The sequence below is a fragment of the Panthera pardus genome, unplaced genomic scaffold (genome assembly GCF_024362965.1).
Source record: "Panthera pardus isolate Hobbes unplaced genomic scaffold, ASM2436296v1 HiC_scaffold_6, whole genome shotgun sequence".
NCBI lineage: Eukaryota > Metazoa > Chordata > Mammalia > Carnivora > Felidae > Panthera > Panthera pardus.
In genome coordinates, this window is record NW_026526991.1 from 63289866 (window position 1) to 63310984 (window position 21119).

A 21119-nucleotide genomic window follows, 5' to 3' on the forward strand; every position below is an offset into this window, starting at 1 on the left:
TGATAAGCAGCAATTTATTTTTGTCTGGCAGAAAAAAAAAAAGTTATGGTGTTATTGCCGGGTAAGAATTAACTTTTTTTGTACCTAACTTTTCAATCTCATTCTGGGCTTCGTATTTCCACTGTCAGTAATGGTTTTTCGTTTCCTCCTTTGATCCTTCGTTCATCAAGTACTTAAATACATCTTGGTACTCCCTATATATTTGTATTGGTCAAGTTTCTCTTGGTGCAGATTTTACATGGACAAGTAGTAGCATGCCATACACGCTGTTCCACCCATTGAAGACTTTCACTTGATACCTCTTAGAGATAGTTTCATATCAGAACGTAAAGAGCTTCCTTACTCGTTTTACCACCGTATAAAATACATCATATGGATGTATACTTATCACAGCCATAAGCAATTTAGCTAGTCCCCTGCTGATGGACACTTAGGTTGTTTCCACTCTTAGTATTGCAAATAGCGCTGTGTGGACAACCTCCTAAGTAGATTAGAGTAGAATCATTTGTACAGATCTGGATGGGAGAGCACAAGGGGCTCCAGAGGGCAAAGGAGCCTTAGGGAGGGACCTGATCACCTGCTCCCAGCCTGGCCTAGCCCATCTTTCCCTGACTTTGTGCCCGCCTGGCCTCCTCCTCCTGCTTCCTCCTCTCCATCCTGAGCTCCTGATATCTCCAGATAGGAAGGGCCAACCTTCGATTCTCTCCAGGCCTGGACTCTGGCTTGTGCTGTCTGGGAGATGAGGGTGCCTTGGAGAGGCGGATCTTTGGGGCTTGGGGCCTGGGGCTGCTATCGTCCCTGGGTTGTAGCCACTGAGGGCACATACTCAACACGCCCTGAGGGCTCTGGTAGGGGATGAGGGCCCGGGGGCCAGGGGCTACCTGGGGGGGCTGGGGATCTGGGGGCGGGGGAGGGGCAGTGCCTAGCAGCTCTGGCACAGACTTGCTTCGGGTGCCCAGTGCAGGTGGGTGCTCAGGGCACAGGGTGTGGCAGGCAGTGGTGAGGAAGGGACTGGCCAGGCTGGTCGTGATGGTCACAAGGTGGTCCAGGACACCCCCCTCCTGAGGAAACCGGGCAAAGGGGAGGCTCAAGGTGGCCTGGAGTCGCTCTAGAAGAGATGGGGCAGCCTGGGCCTGGGCCTGGGCCTGGGCCACGAGCCCAGGCAGGGCTGGCCACTCGGGCTGGTAATGCTGGCTGAGCTGCTCTATCTGGGGGCGCCGCAGCAGCTTCCGGATCCTTTGCACGGTGTCGAAGCTGTCAGTCAGCACTGCCCACTCTAGGGCCGTCTTGCCCCGGACAGGATCCACCGCTGTCAGCTCAGCACCTGGGAGGGGGCACAGGAGTGGCGTGCGATGGGACAGGGATTGGTGAGTTGCAGAAGGGCAGACTCTTTAGCAGCAGGCCTGATTGGGGTCAGGTGAAAAACCATAGAGTCCCACCCCGTCGCAGCTGGAATCCGGGAGCCATAGGTGGCTATAGCCTAGGGACAGTACCAGTCCCGGATCCCAACTTCCCAGTATAATGAAGGTGTTGGCTTTCTCTGGGATGCCTTCCATCTCTGACAAGGCAGGGTTCCAGGGACACGATGATGTGTAGTTGGGGCATGTGGCTGCGTGGGACATGCAGGGACCCTGGGTGGCTCAGTCAGTTAAGCGTCTGGCTCTTGATTTTGGCTCAGGTTGCCATCTTGCGGTTCGTGGGATCGAGCCCCCAGTTGGGGCTCCATGCTGACAGTGCAGAGGCCACTTGGGATTCTGTCTCTCCCCCTCTCTCTCTCTCTCTGCCCCTCCCCTGCTCATGCTCTCTCTCTCTTTCCCTGTCTCTCTCTCTCAAAATAAATAAATAAACTTAAAAAAAAAAAAAAAAGACTAAAGAAGAAAACTGAAGTCCAGAGAGGGGAAAAGACTTCAGAGGGACCTGTTGGGGGTCTCCGAACCTGGAATAGAATAAGATCTCCTGGGGTGCCTGGGTGGCTCAGTCGGTTGGGCATCTGACTTCAGCTCAGGTCATGATGACTTCAGCTCAGGTCAGCTCATCGTTTGTGAGTTCGAGCCCCGCGTCGTGCTCTGTGCTGACAGCTCAGAGCCCGGATCCTGCTTTGGATTCTTTGTCTCTTTCTCTCTCTGCCCCTCCCCCACTTGTGCTCTGTCTCTCTCTGTGTCTCAAAAATAAATAAATGTAAAAAAAAAAAAAAAAAAATTAAAAAAAAAAAAGAATAGAGATCTCCTGAGCCAATAAAGGGGTGGTGTGCAGGTTGCTCAGGACAGGGGGAGGCCCGAGCTGCACCTTCTGGGCAGGTGGAGTGGGGCCCTGCTGGTTCCCACTCCCCATTCTTCTGTTCATCAGCACACCCCTCGAATCCAGGTGGGGGGAGAACAGTCAACTTGGGACAAAAGAGGGGTGTGGAGTTTCCTCCTTTCGCACCCCAGACACAGTTAGATGGCTTGGGGAAGGAAAGAGCTGGAGGCGGGGTCCCCCAGGGTGATGAACAGAGGGCAGCCCCACCTCAGGAAGAGTGAAGGCCCAAGACTGCACGAACAGTGTGAACTTCACTCCAGAACAACCCCACGCAGCCACATGCCCCAACTACACATCATCGTGTCCCTGGAACCCTGCCTTGTCAGAGATGGAAGGCATACCAGAGAAAGCCAACACCTTCATTATACTGGTAAGGCCCAGAGAGGGAAGCCATCTGTCCCAGGTCACTCAGCTAGTGACAGAGCCCGGACCAGAACCCAAGTCTGGTTCCAGATAGCAGCCTTTCTTGTTTTTCCAGCTGGTCTAGGTTATCCTCCCTGGACCAACATTCACCATGGAAATAGAGCTATCCAAGAGCTAGACTTTGTTGATTGTGAGAAGCTCAAGCACACTCCCCTCCTCCAGGAAGTCGGCCTAGATTGATCCTCCATCTCCACTTCTCTCTTCGACTATACAGCTGACTTAGTGTCAGGCTGGAGAGCTTGGGGAGGGACTGGAGGTCACAAATCCCGGTCCAGGCCCCACGCACCTGCCAGGAGGAGGGCCGCCACACATTCCGAACGGTTCCGAATGGCGGCCTTCATCAGTGCCGTTAGCCCCCGCTGGTCCCGGCGCTCCAGGTCCAGGCCTGGGTAGTAGTTGAGCAGTAGACTCACCAGAGGCACATGACCTGCGAGGCACCAAGGACAGAGCTTAGCTGTCCCGGAAAGAGAGTGATGACGCCCCAAACACTCCCTCCACCAAGCACAACAGTGTCCATGGTGGGAGAACCTTATACAAAAAGTGTGGGGTTGTGGCTCCATCTGAAGTGGGGGGGGGGGGGAGGGGGATGGTAGGAGGTAAGGTCAACAGTCTGTCACCTGCTTGGGCAGCCAGCATGAGGGCTGTGTCCCCTTCCTTATCCTGCTGGTTCACATCGAGGAAAGGGCAGCGGCTGAGCAAGGCCACAACATTCTCAAAACCGCGGTAGCAGGCGACCATAAGACCTGTCTGGGGGAGGGGCAGCTCAGCTCCTGCTCTCTTTTCCAGGATCTCTTTGGGGCCCCTGTGCCCTCTAAATCCACACCATTCCCAGAGATGTCCCAGCCTCCAGGAAGACGCACCCTGGCTCCCTCCCTCCCTCCCAAGGATGCAGGCACTGAATGAGCGGCGCTGGGGACTCAGAGTTGCACCAGCTGCCCTGGGGAGCACCTGGGGTGGCTCACCCTCCCATTGCCATCCACCTGGACGGCCTCCTCCGGGGAGACCCCACCATCCAATGCGGCTTGGAGCTGGACAGGATCATTGCGGACACAGGCCCAGTACAAGGCCCCCAGCCTGCAGCCTGGGGCAGGGGTCTCGCTGCCAGGGCAGGACGATGCCTCCGACATGTCCGGCCCTCCCCGGCACAACGGCCGCTCTTCCTCTTCCAGCCCGGGGGGCAAGAAGACCCGTCGCTCCGCCTCACGCGGGTGCCATCTAGAACACAGAATGGAGGGGAGCAGTGTCTCCCTGTATCCCAGGGTGGGGTCCCAGCACCCCACCCACCTTATGAGAAGACAAGTTGTGGGCCGGGGCCCTAAGAGGGCAGCATCGTTCGCTGGGAGGATCCCAGCGAGAGTCAAGGAGAGGGGTGGTCTTCCCTTTCCCGCAGGACCTTACCCGGCGGCGTGTGGAGGTTCCCCGGGAGGCAGCCATTGCCGGGGGCTCACAGCATCCCGCAGACTCCCGGGAGCACACTCCCCGGGTCTCCGGGCCGGCCCGACGGGGACTCTCTGTCCCCAGAAAGCAGCGCAGGTAACAGATGGCTGGACTTACGGAACGAGCTGCTGCAAACACCCCGGGGCTGAGCTGGATCAAGCTGGGTTAGTAGGGGATGGGGGGTCGGGAGGGGCGGTTGCTCTCCTCCCCCAGCGACCCGGACCCGCCCTGGAGCCGGCCCCGAGTGGGCGGGGCCCGAGTCACGGTGGCTCCTCCCCCAGCTCCTCCTGCACCAAAAACACACCCTTCGGAGGCTGGGGCGGGGGGAGAGGGGTCGCGAGGTGTCCCCCACCCAACCCCGGAAAGCCCGAAGTCCCTTTCCCTTCCGCCAAGCGGGGGTGCTGGAAGGAGAGGGTGCATGGCAGATGTCTCCCTGAATAGGGGCTGGGACTGGGGGAGGTGGGGCTCCGGGGGACCCCCGGACCTATTCTTTTGAGGTTCTGGGGAAATTAAAACATAAAGAATTGCCTAATTAGGAGTACATAAATTATGATGGGGGCTCCTGGGTGGCTCAGTCAGTTAAGCATCCTACTCTTGATTTGGGCTCAGGTCATGATCTCACAGTTTGTGAGATCCAGCCCCCTTCCAGCTCCAGGCTGACAGGATGGAGCCTGCTTGGGGTTCTCTCTCTTTGCCCCTCCTCTTCTCGCTCTCTCTCAAAGGAAAGAAATAAACTTAAAAAAAAAAAAAAAAGAAACCATGACATAGTAAGTTTCATGGACTAGTTTTGGTATGGTAAATTAAATACAAAATATTTAAATTGCATTAATATTAGATAATTGAATGAAATTAGTTATAATTATTTATCAATAATTATTAAATCATTCTTTAAACTAATACTAAATATTAAATTTAATCGGTGAGTTTTGGACCTCAGTTGTAGAAAATTGAGCCAACCATATTCCTCTGTTTATATCACTCCCACGATCAGCATGTACAAGATCTTTTTTTAAATTTTAGTTTATTTGAGGGGTGCCTGGGTAGCTCAGGCTGGTGGGCGTCCGACTTTGGCTCAGGTCATGATCTCACAGTCTGTGAGTTCAAGCCCGGCCTCGGGCTCTGTGCTGAGCTCGGTGCTGTCAGTGCGGAGCCTGAAGCCTGCTTCGGGTTCTGTGTCTCCCCCTCTTTCTGCCCCTCCCCCACTCAAGCTCTGTCTCTATCAAAAAATGAAAAAATGTTAAAAAAAATAAATTTTAGTTTATTTGGTTTTTCTCTTTCATCCCTGATCCCTACAGCCGATTCTTCTCATCCTTCCGTTTACCAACTGGTACTTATATATCCTTGAAAATGTACATTGCATTAGAAAAAGTAGTGTTGGGGGCTCCTGTGTGACTCAGTCTGTTAAGCGTCTGACTTCGGCTCGGTCATGATCTCACAGTTCGTGAGCTCGAGCCCGTGTGGGGCTCTGTGCTGACAACTCAGAGCCTGGAGCCTGCTTTGGATTCTGTGTCTCCCTCTCTCTGCCCCTCCCCCACTCATGCTCTGTCTCTCTCTCTCAAAAATAAACATTAAACAAATTTTTTTTAAAAAGTAGTGTTGGGGGGCGCCTGGGTGGCTCAGTCGGTTGAGCGTCCGACTTCAGCTCAGGTCACAATCTCGTGGTTCACAAGTTCAAGCTCCGCGTCGGCTCTGGGCTGACAGCTCAGAGCCTGGAGCCTGCTTCAGATTCTGTGTCTCCCTTTCTCTCTGCTCCTAACCCACTCTCTCTCTCTCTCTCTCTCACAAATAAATAAACATTAAAAAAAATTTTTTTTTAAATAGTGTTGGGGCGCTTGGGTGGCTCAGTCAGCTGAGTGTCAGACTCTTGATTTCCCCTCAGGTCATGATCCCAGGACCCTGGGACCCAGCCCCGTGTCTGAGCTGAGCACGGAACCTGCTTGGGATTCTCTCTGTCTCTCCCTCTGCCCCTCTCCCACGATCGTATCCTCTCTCTCTCTGTAAAATAAAAAATAAAAAATAAAAAAGGTAGTGCTGATGTATGAATGTTTTAACCAACACCTTAGAACTGTGTGACAAAGCTCATTCTGTTTTTTTTTTTTCACCCCACGCTGTTTTTGAGATCCACTCCTCCTTGCTTTCTGTGCTGTGTGCTAGTTAGGAATGTCTTGGGTTGTAGTTAACCAAAAGCTGGCCTCTGGGTGTGGTGGGCACCAACATCGATTCCAAACTCCTTTTTAGTGTTTCTCCTGAACTACCGAAGGGAAAAAAACTAAAACGACACTTCCTCGATTCCCTCGCGTTAGGAATCTGTGATTTAGTTTCTGCTCTTGTGCAAGACATAAATTTGGAACAGAGCTAAATACCATGGGACATCTGTTTTGCTGTCACAGATCAGGACAGATGCAGTAGGGCTCTGGTGAGCAGCTTCCTGATTCATCGGCTTCCTGTAGCAGTGACTGCTGCTTCCCGATCACCGGCAGAGGTCATGTGCTTGTCGAAGCTGGGAGTTGTTTCTGAACCTAGAACGTGCTTCTCCATTCCTTTATGTTGACAGCAGCCAGATTTATTTCTGTTGTCTACGGCTGAGCCCTAACTGACACAAATGGCTTAACTAAATAGGGGTTTATTCTTCACACAAGATTAAGAAGTTCAGGGATAAGCTGTTGGTGTTGATATAAACTAATGATGGCAGGGGCCTTCTCTGGGAGTCTCTTGACTTTTCCTCATGGTCACAAGATGGCTGTGTACTTCCAGCCACGACAGTAAAATGTGGTGAACGCACACCATGGAATTCTATGCAGCAGCTAAAAGAAATCTAGTAGATTATGTGTTAGACATCACTCATCAGATGGCACAATCCCCATCTCTAACCCCCGTCTCTCTAATCACTTTTTAGTTAAATGTGACCACATAACACAGTTTTGGCCAGCAAAATACAAGCAGCGGTCTGATGGGTGACTCTCCTGGGAAAATCTTTGCTCTCTTGCTAAAAGATATGGGGCATACTTTTTACCTCCGTCTTTCTCCCCTCTTCTTCCCGCTGCATAAAATTGCACCGTTGTGGGGAGCCTGGGTGGCTCAGTCGGTTGAGTGTCCGACTTCAGCTCAGGTCATGATCTCACGGCTTGTGGGTCTGAGCCCTGCGTCAGGCTTTGAGCTGACAGCGCGGAGCCTGCGTCAGATTCTCTGTTCCCTCCCCGCTCCCGCTCTCTCTCTCAAAAATAAATAAACATTAAAAAAAAATTGTTTGTAATTCCACAGTGTGCATCCATCAGATTTGACTTCTCTGTTCTTCCAGTGTTGAACACCCAGTTGCCTCCAACTTCCTGCCACTACAAATAACGCTGCATGGGGCGCCTGGGTGGCTCAGTCGGTTAAGCGTCCGACTGCAGCTGGGGTCAGTGATCTTGCAGTCTGTGAGTTCGAGCCTCACGTCAGGCTCTGTGCTGACAGCTCAGAGCCTGGAGCCTGTTTCAGATTCTGTGTCTCCCTCTCTCTGACCCTCCCCCGTTCATGCTCTGTCTCTCTGTGTCTCAAAAATAAATAAAGGTTAAAAAAAATTAAAAAAAAAACAAATAACGCTGCATGAACATCCCGGAACGCATCTAGTAGGCCTGTGAGAGAGTGTCTCTGAGACTGCTAGGTCACAGGGCACATATATGCTTAATGACCAGGTATTGTCAGATTGCGCCCTATTTCTGAAGTGTGCCCACCAGCGATGCAGAAAAGCCTCCCTACATCCTTGGCCACGCTCGTAATTATCCAGCCTTCTAATTTTTGTCAATCGGATGGTACAGAACTAGAAGGTAGTATCACTATTTTCCACCAGATTTTTCTGGTTATCGACAAGGTGAGCATCTTTCCAAATACCCAAGAGCCATGCTTGTGTCCCCTGCTGCAAACCGCCTGTTCCTAGCCTTTGTCCGATACTCTGTTGAGTTTTCTTATCTTTTTCTTATTGCTGTTTCAGGAATTCCTTTTAATAGTCTAGATAATAAACCCATTTCTAAATGGGTTTTTTTTAAGTGTATTTATTTATTTATTTATTTATTTATTTATTTATTTTGAGAGAAAGAGAGGGAACGAGTGGGGGAAGGGCAGGGAGAGGAGAGAAACAATCCCAGGTAGGCTCCACGAGCCCAATGAGGGGATGGATCCCGCGACCCTGGGATCATGACCTGAGCCCAAATCAAGAGTTAGACACTCAACCGACTGAGCCATCCAGACGCCTCCACTGTCAAATGGGTTTTTAAGTGTCCCGACTGTACCATATACAGTTCTGTACCACGTACACCTTTGGAAAGTCATCAAAATTTCTCCTTATGCTTTGTGCCGTTGGGTCTTTGTTTAAGAACTTTCCACTCCAAGATCACAAAGATCTTCATTTCTTTTATTAATCTTGCAGTTTTATTCGTTTTTACTTTCCTGTTTTGGGGGGATAGAGAGAGAGAGTGCGTGGGCATGAGGGCACAAGCGGGGGAGGGTCAGAGAGTGAGCGGGAGAGAGAGAACCTCAAGCAGGTTCCAGGCTCAGCATGGAGCACCCTACTTGGAGAATGATCTCATAACCCTGAGATCATGACCTGAGCTGAAACCAAGAGTCAGACGCTCAACCGACTGAGCCACCTAGGTGCCCCTGCAATCTTTTTTTAAAAATTTTTTAAAGTTTATTTATTTATTTAAAAAAATGTTTAATGTTTATTTATTTTTGAGAGAGAGAGAGAGAGTGACAGAGCACAAGCAGGGGAGGGGCAGAGAGAGAGGGAGACCCAGAATCCAAAACAGACTCCAGGCTCTGAGCTGTCAGCACAGATCCCGACGTGGGGCTCGAACTCAGGAACCGTGAGATCATGACCTGAGCCAAAGCTGGACACTTAACTGACTGAGCCACCCAGGTGCCCTTGCTATTTTGTTTTTAATAGTTAGTCTTTAATCCATCTGAATTTATTCTCATATACAGTATGAAGAAGGGATCTGTTATGAATTGTGTGCCCGCTAAAATTCGTATGTGGAAACCCTAACCCTCAATGTAACTGTATTTGAAGACAGGGCCTTTGTGGACGTCCTTAAAATTAAATGGGGGGGGGGGGGGAGCCTACCCCTCCCCCGCTTGTACTCTGTCTCTGAAAAATAAATAAATGTAAAAAAATTTTTTTTAAATTAAATGAGGTCATGGATTGGGGTCCAAATCCAATAGGGTTGCTGTCCTTTCAAGAAAAGGAAGAGACACCAAAGGTCCCTCCTGTTCTCTCTGTTCCTTTTTTCTTTTTATAATTAATTAATTAATTTTGAGAGGGGCGGGGGGGAGGGGCAGAGAGAGAGAAAGAATCCCAAGCAGGCTCTGCAGTGACAGCGCATGACCCCTACACAGGGCTCGAATTCACGAACCATGAGATCATGACCTGAGCCGAATTTGGATGCTTAACTGACTGAGCCCCCCAGGCGCCCCTCTCTGTCCCTTTCTTTCTCTCTCCCCACTGCCCCTGTCCCGTGTGAGATAGTGGAAAGGCCAAGTGAGGGCACAGTGAGAAATCTATGGTATATAAGCCAAGGAGAGGGTTCTCACCAGAAGCCAACCCTGTTGGCACTTTGGTCTTGGACGTCCAGCCTCCAGAACCGTGAGGAGATACATGTCTGTTGTTTAAGCCATCCAGTCTGTGCTAATTGTTGGGGCAGCACAAGCAGCCTAATGTACAATCCAACTTCGTTTCTCTCCAGTTAGTGAGGTGACCCCATCTATGAGACAGTTCTCTCTCCTTTGATGTCTAGTGTCACCTCTATGGTATACGAACTGCGAATTCTCTTTAATGTTTCATGCTGTGTTTGAGTTCTCTGACGTCACCTTTTTAGACTGCTCTTCCGCAAAGGCCCCCTTGATTGTATTACTCTAGCTTTGGGGTCTGTCTGACTGCCTGACAGTGGGGTTCTCCATGTTCGAGTTTCTTTTTCAAAACCGATTTTTATTCTTTCATATAAAATTGCAAACAAATTTGTTTTCCTTTAAAGCTTGCCTTTTTGCTCTTGCTGTGTTTAAAATCTTCTCTTTGTCTGTGGTGTTCTACAGTTTTACTCTTGAGGCGCCTGGGTGGCTCAGTCACTTAAACATCTGATTCTTGATTTCGGCTCAGGTCATGATCTCACAGTTTGCGGTCTGAGGCCCACCTTGGGCTCTGTGCTGACAGCATGGAGCCTGCTTGGGATTCTCTCTCTCTCCCCTCCCCCTTCCCCTCCCTGACTCATGCTCCAGCTCAAGCACATGCATACGCACACTCTCTCTCTCTCTCTCTCTCTCAAAATAAATAAACTTAAAAAAATTTTTTAAATAAAGTTTTACTCTTACGTGTAGGCATGAATTTCTTATTGTTTATCTTTCTTCAGATGTTGTATCTATCCTGCTTTTGGATCTGTAAATTGTCCTTCATCAATGCTGGAAAATTCTGAAAATCTCCCATTAAGTTCACCTTGGCTCTGTCAAAGATAGACTGTGGATATTGTGGGGTGGCTGGCTGGCTCAGTCGAAAGAGCATGAGCCCCTTGATCTCCAGGTTGTGAGTTCGAGCCCCATGTTGGGTATAGAGAGTACCTGAATAAATAAAACTTAAGGGGTGCCTGGGTGACTCAGTCGGTTGAGCATCCGACTTCGGCCCAGGTCATGATCCCACATTTCGTGGGTTCGAGCCCCGCATCAGGCTACGTGCTGACAGCTCAGGGCCTGGAGCTTGCTTCGGATTCTGTGTCTCCCTCACTCTCTGCCCCTCCCCCACTCTGTCTCTCTGTCTCCCAAAAATAAACATTAAAATAAATGCATACATACATAAATAAAATAAAACTTAAAAAAAAGAAAAAGACTGGAAATTGAAGCTCAAGTTTGCCTAATTCAACAAATATTTTCAAAAATGTTTTTTAATTTATTTTTGACAGTGAGAGAGAGAGAGACAGAGCATGAGCAGGGGAGGGGCAGAGAGAGAGAAGGAGACACAGAGTCCAAAGCAGGCTCCAGGCTCCAATCTGTCAGCATAGAACCCGACATGGGGCTTGCACTCGTGAACCCCAAGATCATAACCTTGTGGACCGCTTAACCAACTGAGCCACCCAGGCGCCCCCAACAAATATTTTCAGACTAAAGTAGATTCCATGTTTTGTTTCCTTGTCTGGGTTCCTGCCTTCCCTTAGAGTTTAACCTAATAAATTCTTGCTATCTGGCCAGCTCTTCTAAGCTTTTAAAATAATTTGTATTTGTATTTTAACTAGCATTTTTAAAATAAATTTTTAAGTTTGTTTATTTATTTATTTATTCATTTATTTAGAGAGCACAAGCGGGGGAGGGGGCAGAGAGAAGGAAAGACAGAATCCCAATCAGGCTTCATGCCACCTGCACAGAGCCCAATGTGGGACACGAACTCACGAACCTTGAGATCATGACCTAAGCTGAGATCAAGAGCTTAACTGACTACACCAGCAGGCAGCCCTTAACTGGCATTTTTGCTGTTTTACTTGGGAATATCAGTCCAGAGTCTAGGCAGTCATGCTATTGGAAATAAAATTTCCTCTAATCCTAATTAATTAAAAAACAATCTAATAGGAATATGGGCAAAAGATGTAATTAATTCATAGAAGAAATACAAACGGCCAATAAACATTTGTAAAGATGCTTAATCTCACAAGTAAGCAGGAAAAGGCAAATTAAAACAATAATGAAATATTACTTTGGGTCCACAGCTTAGCAAAAATTAAACATTAATAATATTAAGTGCTTACACTGTTGGGGGGAATGGAAATTAGTGAAGTATTTTTGGAAAGCATTTTGACAGCATCTTTCAAAATAACAAATGTACATACACATGAACCCAGAAATTTTGTGTTTAGAAATCTTTCTGAAACAGTACTTGCATATGTGAACAAAGATATACTGTATATACTTTGCAGCATTGTTTCTAATTGTAAAAAAAAATTTTCTAACTTAAATGTTCATTAGTAGAGGAAGGGCTTGAAAAAATATGAGATATATCACATGAGATTATGTATGCCTCCATTAAAAAATAATTAGATCCATATGGACTACTCTGAAAATATCCCTGAGACATGTTGTTAATTGAAGAGGAAAAAAAAACGTGTGTGTGTGTGTGTGTGTGTGTGTGTGTGTGTGCGCGCTGCGCGTGTGTGAGATTGGCTACTTACATGTATGCAAATGCATACAGAGGCCTGGAACAGTAGTTGTAAACATTGGCTGTACCCTGTACTCACTTAGTCACTTTAAAAACAATAGTATGGGGGGCGGGTGCCTGGGTGGCTCAGTCAGTGAAGCGTCCAGCTTTGGCTCAGGTTGTGATCTTGAAGTTAGTGAGTTCCAGCCCAGCATCGGGCTCTCTGCTGTCAGCACAGAGCCTGCCTCGGATCCTCTGTCCCCCCCTCTCTCTGTACCTCCCCCACTTGTGCTCTCTCTCTCTCTCTCTCTCTCAAAAATAAATAATTAAATAATTAACAAACAAACAAACAAATAAACAAACATTAAAAAAAATAGTGATGCCTGGCACCCACTCCGGAGATTCTGAGGTAATTAGTCTGAGCACAACTTGGGTGATGGGATTCTAAAATCTCCCCATGTGGGGCGCCTGGGTGGCTCAGTTGGAAGAACATGTGACTCTTGGACTCAGGGTTATGAGTTTGAGTCCCATGTTGGGTATAGAGAGTACTTAAAATAAATAAATAAATTTTTTAAATTAAAATAAAAAAGGGGCGCCTGAGTGGCTCAGTCGAGCGTCTGGCTTCAGCTCAGGTCGTGATCTCATGGTTTGTGAGTTCGAGCCCCAAAGCGGCCTCTGTGCTGTCCGTGAGAAACCTGCTTTGGATCCTCTGTCTCCCTCTCTCTGCCCCTTCCTTGCTTGCGCTCTCTTTCTCTCAAAAATAAACATTAAAAAAAAAATTAAAATAAAAAATAAAATCTCTCCATGTGATTCTAACATGTAGCCAAGTCCCAGGACTCTTGTAAATGACCTGTGTTAAAGCATCACCGGGGTGCCTGGGAGGCCCACTTGGTTAAGCCTCCGACTTCAGCTCAGGTTGTGATCTCACAGTTTGTGAGTTCGAGCCCTCCATGGGGCTCTGCGCTGACAGCGCAGATCCTGTGTCTCCCCCTCTCTCTGCCCCTCCCCCACTCGCGCTCTTTCTCTCTCCCTCTCTCAAAAATAAATAAACATTGAGAAAAAAAAATTTTTTAAAGCATTGCCAGTGGTTAATTTGAGGGAGGAGAATAGGAATGAGGTGAAAGGAAACCCCATGTTTTCCTTTTTCAATTTCTATGATGTTTGAATCTCCCACCAAGATAATTACTACTTCCGGGCACCTGGGTGGCTCAGTCAGTTGAGCATCCAACTTTGGCTTGATCATGATCTCACACTTTGTGGGTTCGAGTCCTGCACTGGGCTCTGCACTGACAGCTCAGAGCCTGGAGCCTGCTTCAGATTCTGTGTTTTCCTCTCTCTCTGCCCCTCCCCTGCTTGTGCTCTTTCTCTCAAAAATAAATAAACATAAAAAACATCATTATTACTTCATAACAAAAGGGGAAAAAGAATCACAAAGATTTCCCTGATTATTTCCTCCTCTTCCTCCCCAACTGCCTATATGTATGTATATATATTTTAAAGTAATCTCTACACCAAACCTGGGGCTCGAACTCCTGCCCCCAAGATCCAGAATCATGTTCCACAGCCTGAGCCAACCAGGCTCCCCTCCCCAATCTCTCTTGTACACAGAGTTCATCGCTTCTCAGTGTTGCCTCTAAACGGCACCCATTCATTCATTCATTCATTCATTCAATAACTATTAACTGAAACCTGCTTTGTGTCAGACACTTACTTTGGCTCTTCATACGAGTTATCATTAATCTTGTTCTTGGCTGTTTCCCTCACCTTGGTCGTCCTTGTCTCCTGTATCTAGCACAGTGTTAGCCACTCAGGAAATGCAAGTTCCTGGACAGTCTCTCCTCTGGCCTAAAGAGCCTCCTCCTCCCCACCTCCAGTGCTGTTCAGCAATGACTGTAAAGGCATAGGAGACTTTGATCTGTGCTGAGAGGCTCCAAGGACATCTAACTAGGTAAAAGGGAATTTCATTTCACATTTTGCTTTTCCAATTATCTTCCTCCAAGCCTAGAGAAGCTACCTCTGGTTCAGCACAGAGCACCCCCACTACAGCCTCGGCAAGGGTCTTGTTCTGCAAGGCCACTCTCAGCCAGCAGGTGGCAGCCCTGGGCAGGAATTAGGGGAACATCCTCAACCCAGCGTTGAGGTTATAGCATAAGGTCCTGGGGTTGGGTGTAGGGGCAAGGTCTTGGGAGGGCAGGTGCACAGGAGGAGGGAGATGGAGTCCCACTTTGGGTCCCAAAGCATGGTAGACAAGGCATTTATTTCTGTAGATCAGCTTTAGCCAAGCTGACTGGATACCCAGAAGGTTTGTGAGGTTTCTTTTACCTTCTGCCTGCAGCAAAGCTGTTCCATGGTGCCCTGTCCAAGCTTCTGTCCTCAGGAGGACTGTATGCTTGTCCCTTCCTAACCTCCTTTCCTGTTCCCCAGGCTGGGTGTTGACCCTCCTCGTGCATGTCTTTGCTGTTAGGGATGATTGTGGTAGAGGGAGACTGGAGGTTGCTGGGTAATGCCTAAAATATGATGACATCCTGGGTGTTACAGGTACATTTCAGTCAGGGCCTCAGTGTGGCAGTGTCGAGGATTAACCATGAGGGAACAGTACAGGCTATCAGGTTATCGTCCTTCTGATCTCTTAGCTGCTGGGGTCTTCTGATGGGGGTACACTAGAATGCTCTTTTCTTGCCACTCCAACTTCCTTCCCTTCAGTCTTGATCTCCTCACTGCCTTCTGTCTGTCCATCTTCTTTCTGCCTGCCTGACTTCACCTCTTCTCCATCTTTTCAGTTTTGATCTTTCTCATCTCATCGTCTGGATCTTTCCATCGTCTATCCTTCTAACACTCTCTTAAGCCCTGATCACATACATTGTCTGGAGCAGTGGCTTGAGTCTCTATCTAGTCCCTAACCATCATGCCATATCTCCAACCATCTAATCCTTTGGGCCGGGGTTTGCAGGAGTCTTGACTTGTGGAATTCAATCAGAAGGGAAGGGGAAGATTTGGGGAAAGTGTAGTGGCACATCTATAGAGAAAGAGCTCAGCAAACTCTCGAGTTAAGTTTGGAGCACAGGCCAGTCACTGGGAGGGAACCAAATGTACTGTCATCTCAACCTCTGGCTTTCTTCCAGGGTCTTTTTCCAGCACAAGCTCCCTATTCCCACCCTACAGGCCTGGTGGCAGGTATAGCGGGGGCCGGCAGTCAGTAGGGAAATGGCCTACCCCAGCTGAGGAACTAGACACGGGATAGGACCCAACATGGTGGGATAGAGAATGGAGGAGATGACCTCTGACCCCAGCTCTGGCCCCTTCTGGGGGTCCCATGTGACCTGCCATAGGTCATGCCCCCTCCTCCCTTACCATATCTACATCACAAAACCCACAGCTCGTAACTCAATGCCAGCCAGGGAAGTCTGGGATTGATTTAGGATCCCTTCTGACCAGTTCACCACCACTGGACTATGGCCCCTGGGGTGGAGGTGGGGATGAGGGTCATGGGTGAAGTTCAGGCAGGGGGTCCCGACGACCACTACATCATACCTGTTGCACTCTTAGTGGATGTGTTGGGGGGAAGGGTCCAAGCACAGGAGTTCAAGGTTCTCACTGACCAGCCCCTTCCTGGCTCAGCTCAGGGCCATGCCGAGGGAGCAGTGGCCATGGCCTAGTAAGGATTCAGGGACAGTGTCCTCAGGATTCAGAGCCAAGGCATCCTACAAAACAGAGATTCTTGTTACCCACCAAGAGGGCGCTCCGATGGGTCCTAAATGCCCCACCCCCAATCTCAGTTACGCTGAGTTACTCAAAGCCAGGTCTCCCCACCAGGAATGCCATAGCCCAAGACCCACCACATTCTACATTTATATTTCTCCTGGTGCATTTCTTACCGTTCGTTTCCCTTCATCCACCTTTCCATTCTGGAGATACCACTGAAGAATTTCCTCTACTTGGAATATTTCAAACGTTTTTGACTATCACCCACAGTAAAATACATCTACCTCTGGCCACAGGACACATAAACATCCACAGAACTAAAAGCCAAAGTTTTACGTAACATTGTACATGATGTTTTCTACTCTATTCCATTTTGTTGTTTAAAAATGATTTCACAGGGAGGTGGTGCCTGGGTGACTCAGTCAGTCAGTTAAGCGTCTGACTCTTGATTTCTCTCTTGATTTTGGCTCAAGTCATGATCTCTTGGTTTGTGAGATCAAGCCCCACGTTGGGCTCTGGCAGCAAAGAGCCTGCTTGGGATTCTCTCTCTCTGCCCCTCCCCCTCGCTCAAGTGCTCTTTCTCTCTCAAAATAAATAAATAAACTTAAAAAAAATGATTTCACTGGGGTGCCTAAGTGGCTCAGTCAGTTGAGCATTCGACTCTTGGTTTCAGCTCAGGGCATGATCTTGGGGTTCATGGGTTCGAGCCCCCCATGGGGCTCTGCGCTGATAATGAGGAGCCTGCTTGGAATTCTGTCTGTCCCCTGCTGTCTCTCAAAATAAATAAACTTAAAAAAATGATTTCACAAACAACTAAGGAGCTGGCACTTACAGTTTATAAGTAACCTCTTATATTTTGACATCTTCACAAGCAGTAAAGCCCATTTTATAAAGAGAAAAATCCCTATTATCCTCATAAAAGCCCAGTGAGAAGGTAAGGCAGGGTTTTTCATCAACCCATTTTATAGATGAGAAACACAGACACTGAGCGGCTCGTGGACCTGCTTGAGATGCCCCCTCTCCGCACCCCACCCCCCCCCACCCCCACCCCCCCCCACCCCCCCCCCCACCCCCCCCCCGGTGATTTTCTGAGATGGGATTCCAAGCCAGGTCGTCCACGTGCTGGTTTGCAGTTCCCTGTGCCCCCAAATCTTCTCTCCCTCCCTCTCATCGCCAACCCTCCCAATTGACTTCATTGTCTCTTTCCAGTTTGAAGGCCATCCCCTTCCAGGAACATGAGGGACAGAGCAGCTGAGTAATTCTGTTTTCTTGTCATCTGTTAACACTGCACCATCTGCCAGCTCTACCCTGGGCTCCTACCGTCTCCGTGAGATGCCGGACGGCAGGGGAAGGGGTGGGGGGCGGTAAGGCTGCTGCCGTCCTGGAGTTTGGACCTCCGGGCCCCCCTTCACCAGGGAACTCCGAAATACCCACACAAGGCTCATTTTTCTGCTCAGCCCCAACAGCAGCGGGCTAGAATTACAGGGATAAGCAAGGGAGCGGAGCGGGATGGGAGGAAGGACTTCCTGACGTCACAGGGATAAAACAATAGGATCCACCCCTCCCCCACTCTCAGGGTCTTGTCTTCAGGCCTCCACACCTCCACGGTGGAGGCGGTGATGCTTCAGAGCTGTGAGGGTGACCTGATCCCAAGCAGCAGAAGCCCTGCAAGCCACTCGGGGTGAGGGCAAAGCAAGTCCATCTCACAGGGAGCCCAGGAAGATTTATGAGGCCTCGGGTGTGGCTGGCTGTTACTCAGCCTCTGACTTTTTAATTCCCCAGTCCCCTCACCCACCCCGCCTCCTCCCCAAGAGGGCCTTTGTGCAGGACAATGAGGAATCTATAAATTCCGGGGGACAGGGATGTGGGGGAGGGGAGCACTGGTCATTTCAGCTCAGCATCGACAGCAAAGGGTGGCCTCCATGGACCCGCCACGTCTCATCAGATCCGCACTAGAGCCCAGAGATAAGGGTGGGCCATGCCTTACCACGGTCTTTTACGGATAAAGAAACTGAGGCTCCGAGGCAAAAGGTATCTCTAGTCCCTTCTTCATTTATTCCACCTTTCACTCATGTATTTATTCTCCTCTCTTACTCTTCCCCGGGTCCTTCCCTCACTCGGGCATTCACTCAACAAACACACATGTTCACTCAACGGAAACCCACTGAGTACCAACTCGGTACCAGGGCAAGTCCAGAAGACACAACAACTGGTAAACCCTGGCCCACCCTGGAGGGGCATGCAGCAGTGGACTGTGACTCAAGAAGGGCCAAAGTATGGCTCCAGCCCCCAGCTTCTCAGGCTGGCAGCCTGCACCCTTGTCCTATTCCTTTCCAGCAACAACCCTCTGTGGCTGATGAAGTGCTTTCATGAGCGTTTTTAAATTTAATCCCAGTGCTGGCTCTGGCAGTTAGGTAGTATGTAAGCCTTCCCTAGTCTTTTGCTAATGTGGCCCCAAGAGGATAAGTGGTAGCCCAAGATCACTCCTCTGGTGGGGGGCAGAATACCAGGACCCAGGCCCTTGCCACTGCACCACGGCTGTGGCTGTACTCCTGGGTGCTGTGGGGATCCAGAGCACGGGCCTGGGCTGTGGCCCTACACTTCCTCTTCTACCCACTTGCCCAAACTAGCCGTGTGTCCCCCACCCCCACCCCCCATGCTGATCCTTCCCTAACGTTCTGTCCTCCTGTTCCATTCTGCCTTCCTGCTCCACTTATTAAATGCCCCGGGTGCACCTGTGTATTTATTTACTCAACTTACCCATCTGTTGTACAGTAATAACCAACTCAGTGCTTATGATGCATGCATGTGTTTGCAGACTGACCACACATTCTTGTGTATGTCCTAGTATGTCTCTGCTGAGGATATTAGTATCTACTTTGTTGTACAAATTAAATTAGTTAAGCTATGTAAAGCACTTAGAATCATGCCTGGCACATCGTAAATGCTCAATGAGTCTTGGCTGCTAAGTTTACTGATACTGGAAACCACAGGCCTGCCCTAATCTATGAGGCATTTAGGTGAAACATAGGTGAATACAGGGATTTGCAGCTGGCTTCTCCCAGGGAGGGGCCCCCTTCGAAGTGACCAAATGGATTAGTATCCAGTTCATTCCCCAGGGACTCCTGCATTCCTTAAATGCATGAAGTACGTTCAGCACCTCCTAGGTCTGTGCCAGGCATTGCGCTAGCAGAGAATAAGAAAGACACCTGCTGTCATTCTGGTAAGTGAAACAAACCACAAACCAAGTGAATAAAGAAGATAATTACAGAAAGCAGTTAAGTCCTGAAGAAATAGATACAGTTAAGTGACACAGTACACCAGGCAGTTGGGTGTGGGGCTGCTGTAGCATTGTGGTCAGGATTGATGGGGAGCTGACAACCCTGTGAAGGATCTGGGCAGAATGTTCCAGGCAAAGGGAACAGCAAGACTGAAGCCAGAGGTGGGGAAAAGCTTGTCAAGTTCGAGGAATAAAAAAGGCACCCAGTGTGAGTGGCATCTGGGCAGAGGGGAGAGTGAACTAGGAGAGGTCAGAATAGGCAGGGGCAGTGTTAAGAAATTAGGGCTTTCCTCCAAGGGAAGCTATGCAAGGTTGTTAAACAGGGAGTGACGTGCTCTTTTTTTTTTTTTTTTTCCTGATTGGTATCTTTAACGTCCCCCTGGAAACTGTGTGAATTGACGGTCAGGGTCCAAGAGAGCAGACAGAAGACTTTGCAGTTGTGCAAGGAGGTGATAGGGGCTGAGACACAGGAGGTGGGGAGCTGGGACTGATCCAAGATACATCTTAGAGACAGAAGGGACAAAATTTGCTGATAGACTGGACAACAGGGGAACGATGGGAGAGGAACTCAGGAAGAAAGAACCAGGGAAGCTCAATTGGTAGAGTCATCTCTGTCCTGAGCCATGAGTGTCCTCCAGCTCTCTTTGGCCCTGCCCCAGAGCCCCAGAAGCCTACTCTAGCCATTTACTCTCCCCCCTGTCTACAGTCAGCAGTCCTAAATCAGGGGCAGTCCAGACCCGCTCATCGGGACCCTTTGTAAGAAAAAGTCCCTTGCCTTCCTCCAGAAAGAGCAGCACCTGCCAAGACCCAAGGCTTGGACTTCAGACCCCTTTTAACCTCTCCACCCGGCCCTCGTTTAGATCACAACCCGCACAACCTTACAGCTCCCCTCTCCCCAGCCTGGACCACTGGCCCAACCTGAAAATCCTAGGAGCTTTGAGACCTGCGGGCGCTGGGCTTGTCGGGACACGGGCCTGCAAGCATTCTGGGGCCGGGAACGGGAAGGTGGGGCTTGGCTTTCCCTAAGGGAATCTCCCAGCCGGTTCCCGGGGGAAGGAAGTCCCCTCCCGGGCCGGCGCCCCGGCCCCGCCCCGCCCCGCCCCCCCGCCGGCTAGCTGGCCGCGGAGGCCGCCGCCCCTCCCGCCCTGGAAAGCGCTCGCAGCCGGTCTTCCGGCCTCGGGCTACGGGCGGGGGAGGGTCCGAGCCGTAATTGCTGCCATCTGCTCCCTCCCCTCCCCCACCCCCGCCTGGGGGAGGGGCCGGGGCGCGCACCGCACGCCCCTCTGACGCCCGGCCCCCGAGGGGCGGGGGCTTCGGGTGCCTCGCGAACCCTCCTAGGGGCGAGTGCTGGGGGGGTGGGCATGGGGAGCGCGCCCGCAGCCTTTCGTGGGGAGGGGCCGAGGGGTCCCGAGCTGAAGGCACAGCGCTTTACCAGACACCGAAAACCAGCGTTCGGGTTCTGCCCCTCGCGGGGTCGGGACTCCAAAGGGTCCTGGGGGGCCCACCCGCCTCTACTCACACGCGCGACGTCCGCACCGGTCTGTGGTTAAGGCCGGCGTTGGGACATTGACGCATCGATCTCTGTCTGAACAGGACGGATGTGACTGTGGGCGGGGAGGGGGAACCCAAGGCCGGGGCCTGGAGCCCGCGCGCGGGTGAGCCAGGGCGGCTGGAGACAGAACTTGGCCCTCAGACACCAGGGACCGGGCTGAAAATCCTCCCAGTTACTACCCACTCCCCACTCGGAGGAGCTTGAGTCCATTACTTCGAGCCTCAGAGCCCTCAGAGTCCATTTCCTTGTCCGTAAAAACGGGATCCCCAGCTCCTACCTCTCAG

General features: G+C 50.1%; 1 protein-coding gene across 5 annotated transcripts; it reads right to left on the bottom strand.

Moving 5' to 3' along the window:
• ANKRD33 (ankyrin repeat domain 33) lies at positions 1 to 20874 on the bottom strand. Of its 5 annotated transcripts, XM_019419414.2 has the most exons (6): positions 20803 to 20874; positions 15833 to 16002; positions 3684 to 3936; positions 3339 to 3468; positions 3008 to 3148; positions 1 to 1324 (listed from the first exon to the last, which is right to left on the bottom strand). In XM_019419414.2, the coding sequence occupies exons 3-6, from the start codon at positions 3846 to 3848 to the stop codon at positions 594 to 596; spliced, it is 1167 nt and encodes a 388-aa protein (XP_019274959.2). In that variant the 5' UTR covers positions 3849 to 3936; positions 15833 to 16002; positions 20803 to 20874; the 3' UTR covers positions 1 to 593. The 5 variants fall into 5 exon arrangements, with proteins under 5 accessions (XP_019274959.2, XP_019274961.2, XP_019274958.2 ...); XM_019419416.2 differs by lacking the exons at positions 15833 to 16002; positions 20803 to 20874 and adding an exon at positions 4120 to 4433 and having other exon boundaries at positions 3702 to 3936; XM_019419413.2 differs by lacking the exons at positions 15833 to 16002; positions 20803 to 20874 and adding an exon at positions 4120 to 4433.
• Positions 20875 to 21119: the final 245 nt, after the last annotated feature.

Bases quoted from the DNA above. Each gene is read 5' to 3' on its own strand.
- ANKRD33 (XM_019419414.2), bottom strand. From the start codon at position 3,848: ATGTCGGAGGCATCGTCCTGCCCTGGCAGCGAGACCCCTGCCCCAGGC. The intron at 3,149-3,338 runs GTGACAGACTGT...GGTGCCTCGCAG, and splicing joins CATGCTGGCTGCCCAAGCAG to GTCATGTGCCTCTGGTGAGT. The intron at 1,325-3,007 runs GTGCGTGGGGCC...GCCCCCTCCCAG, and splicing joins GGCGGCCCTCCTCCTGGCAG to GTGCTGAGCTGACAGCGGTG.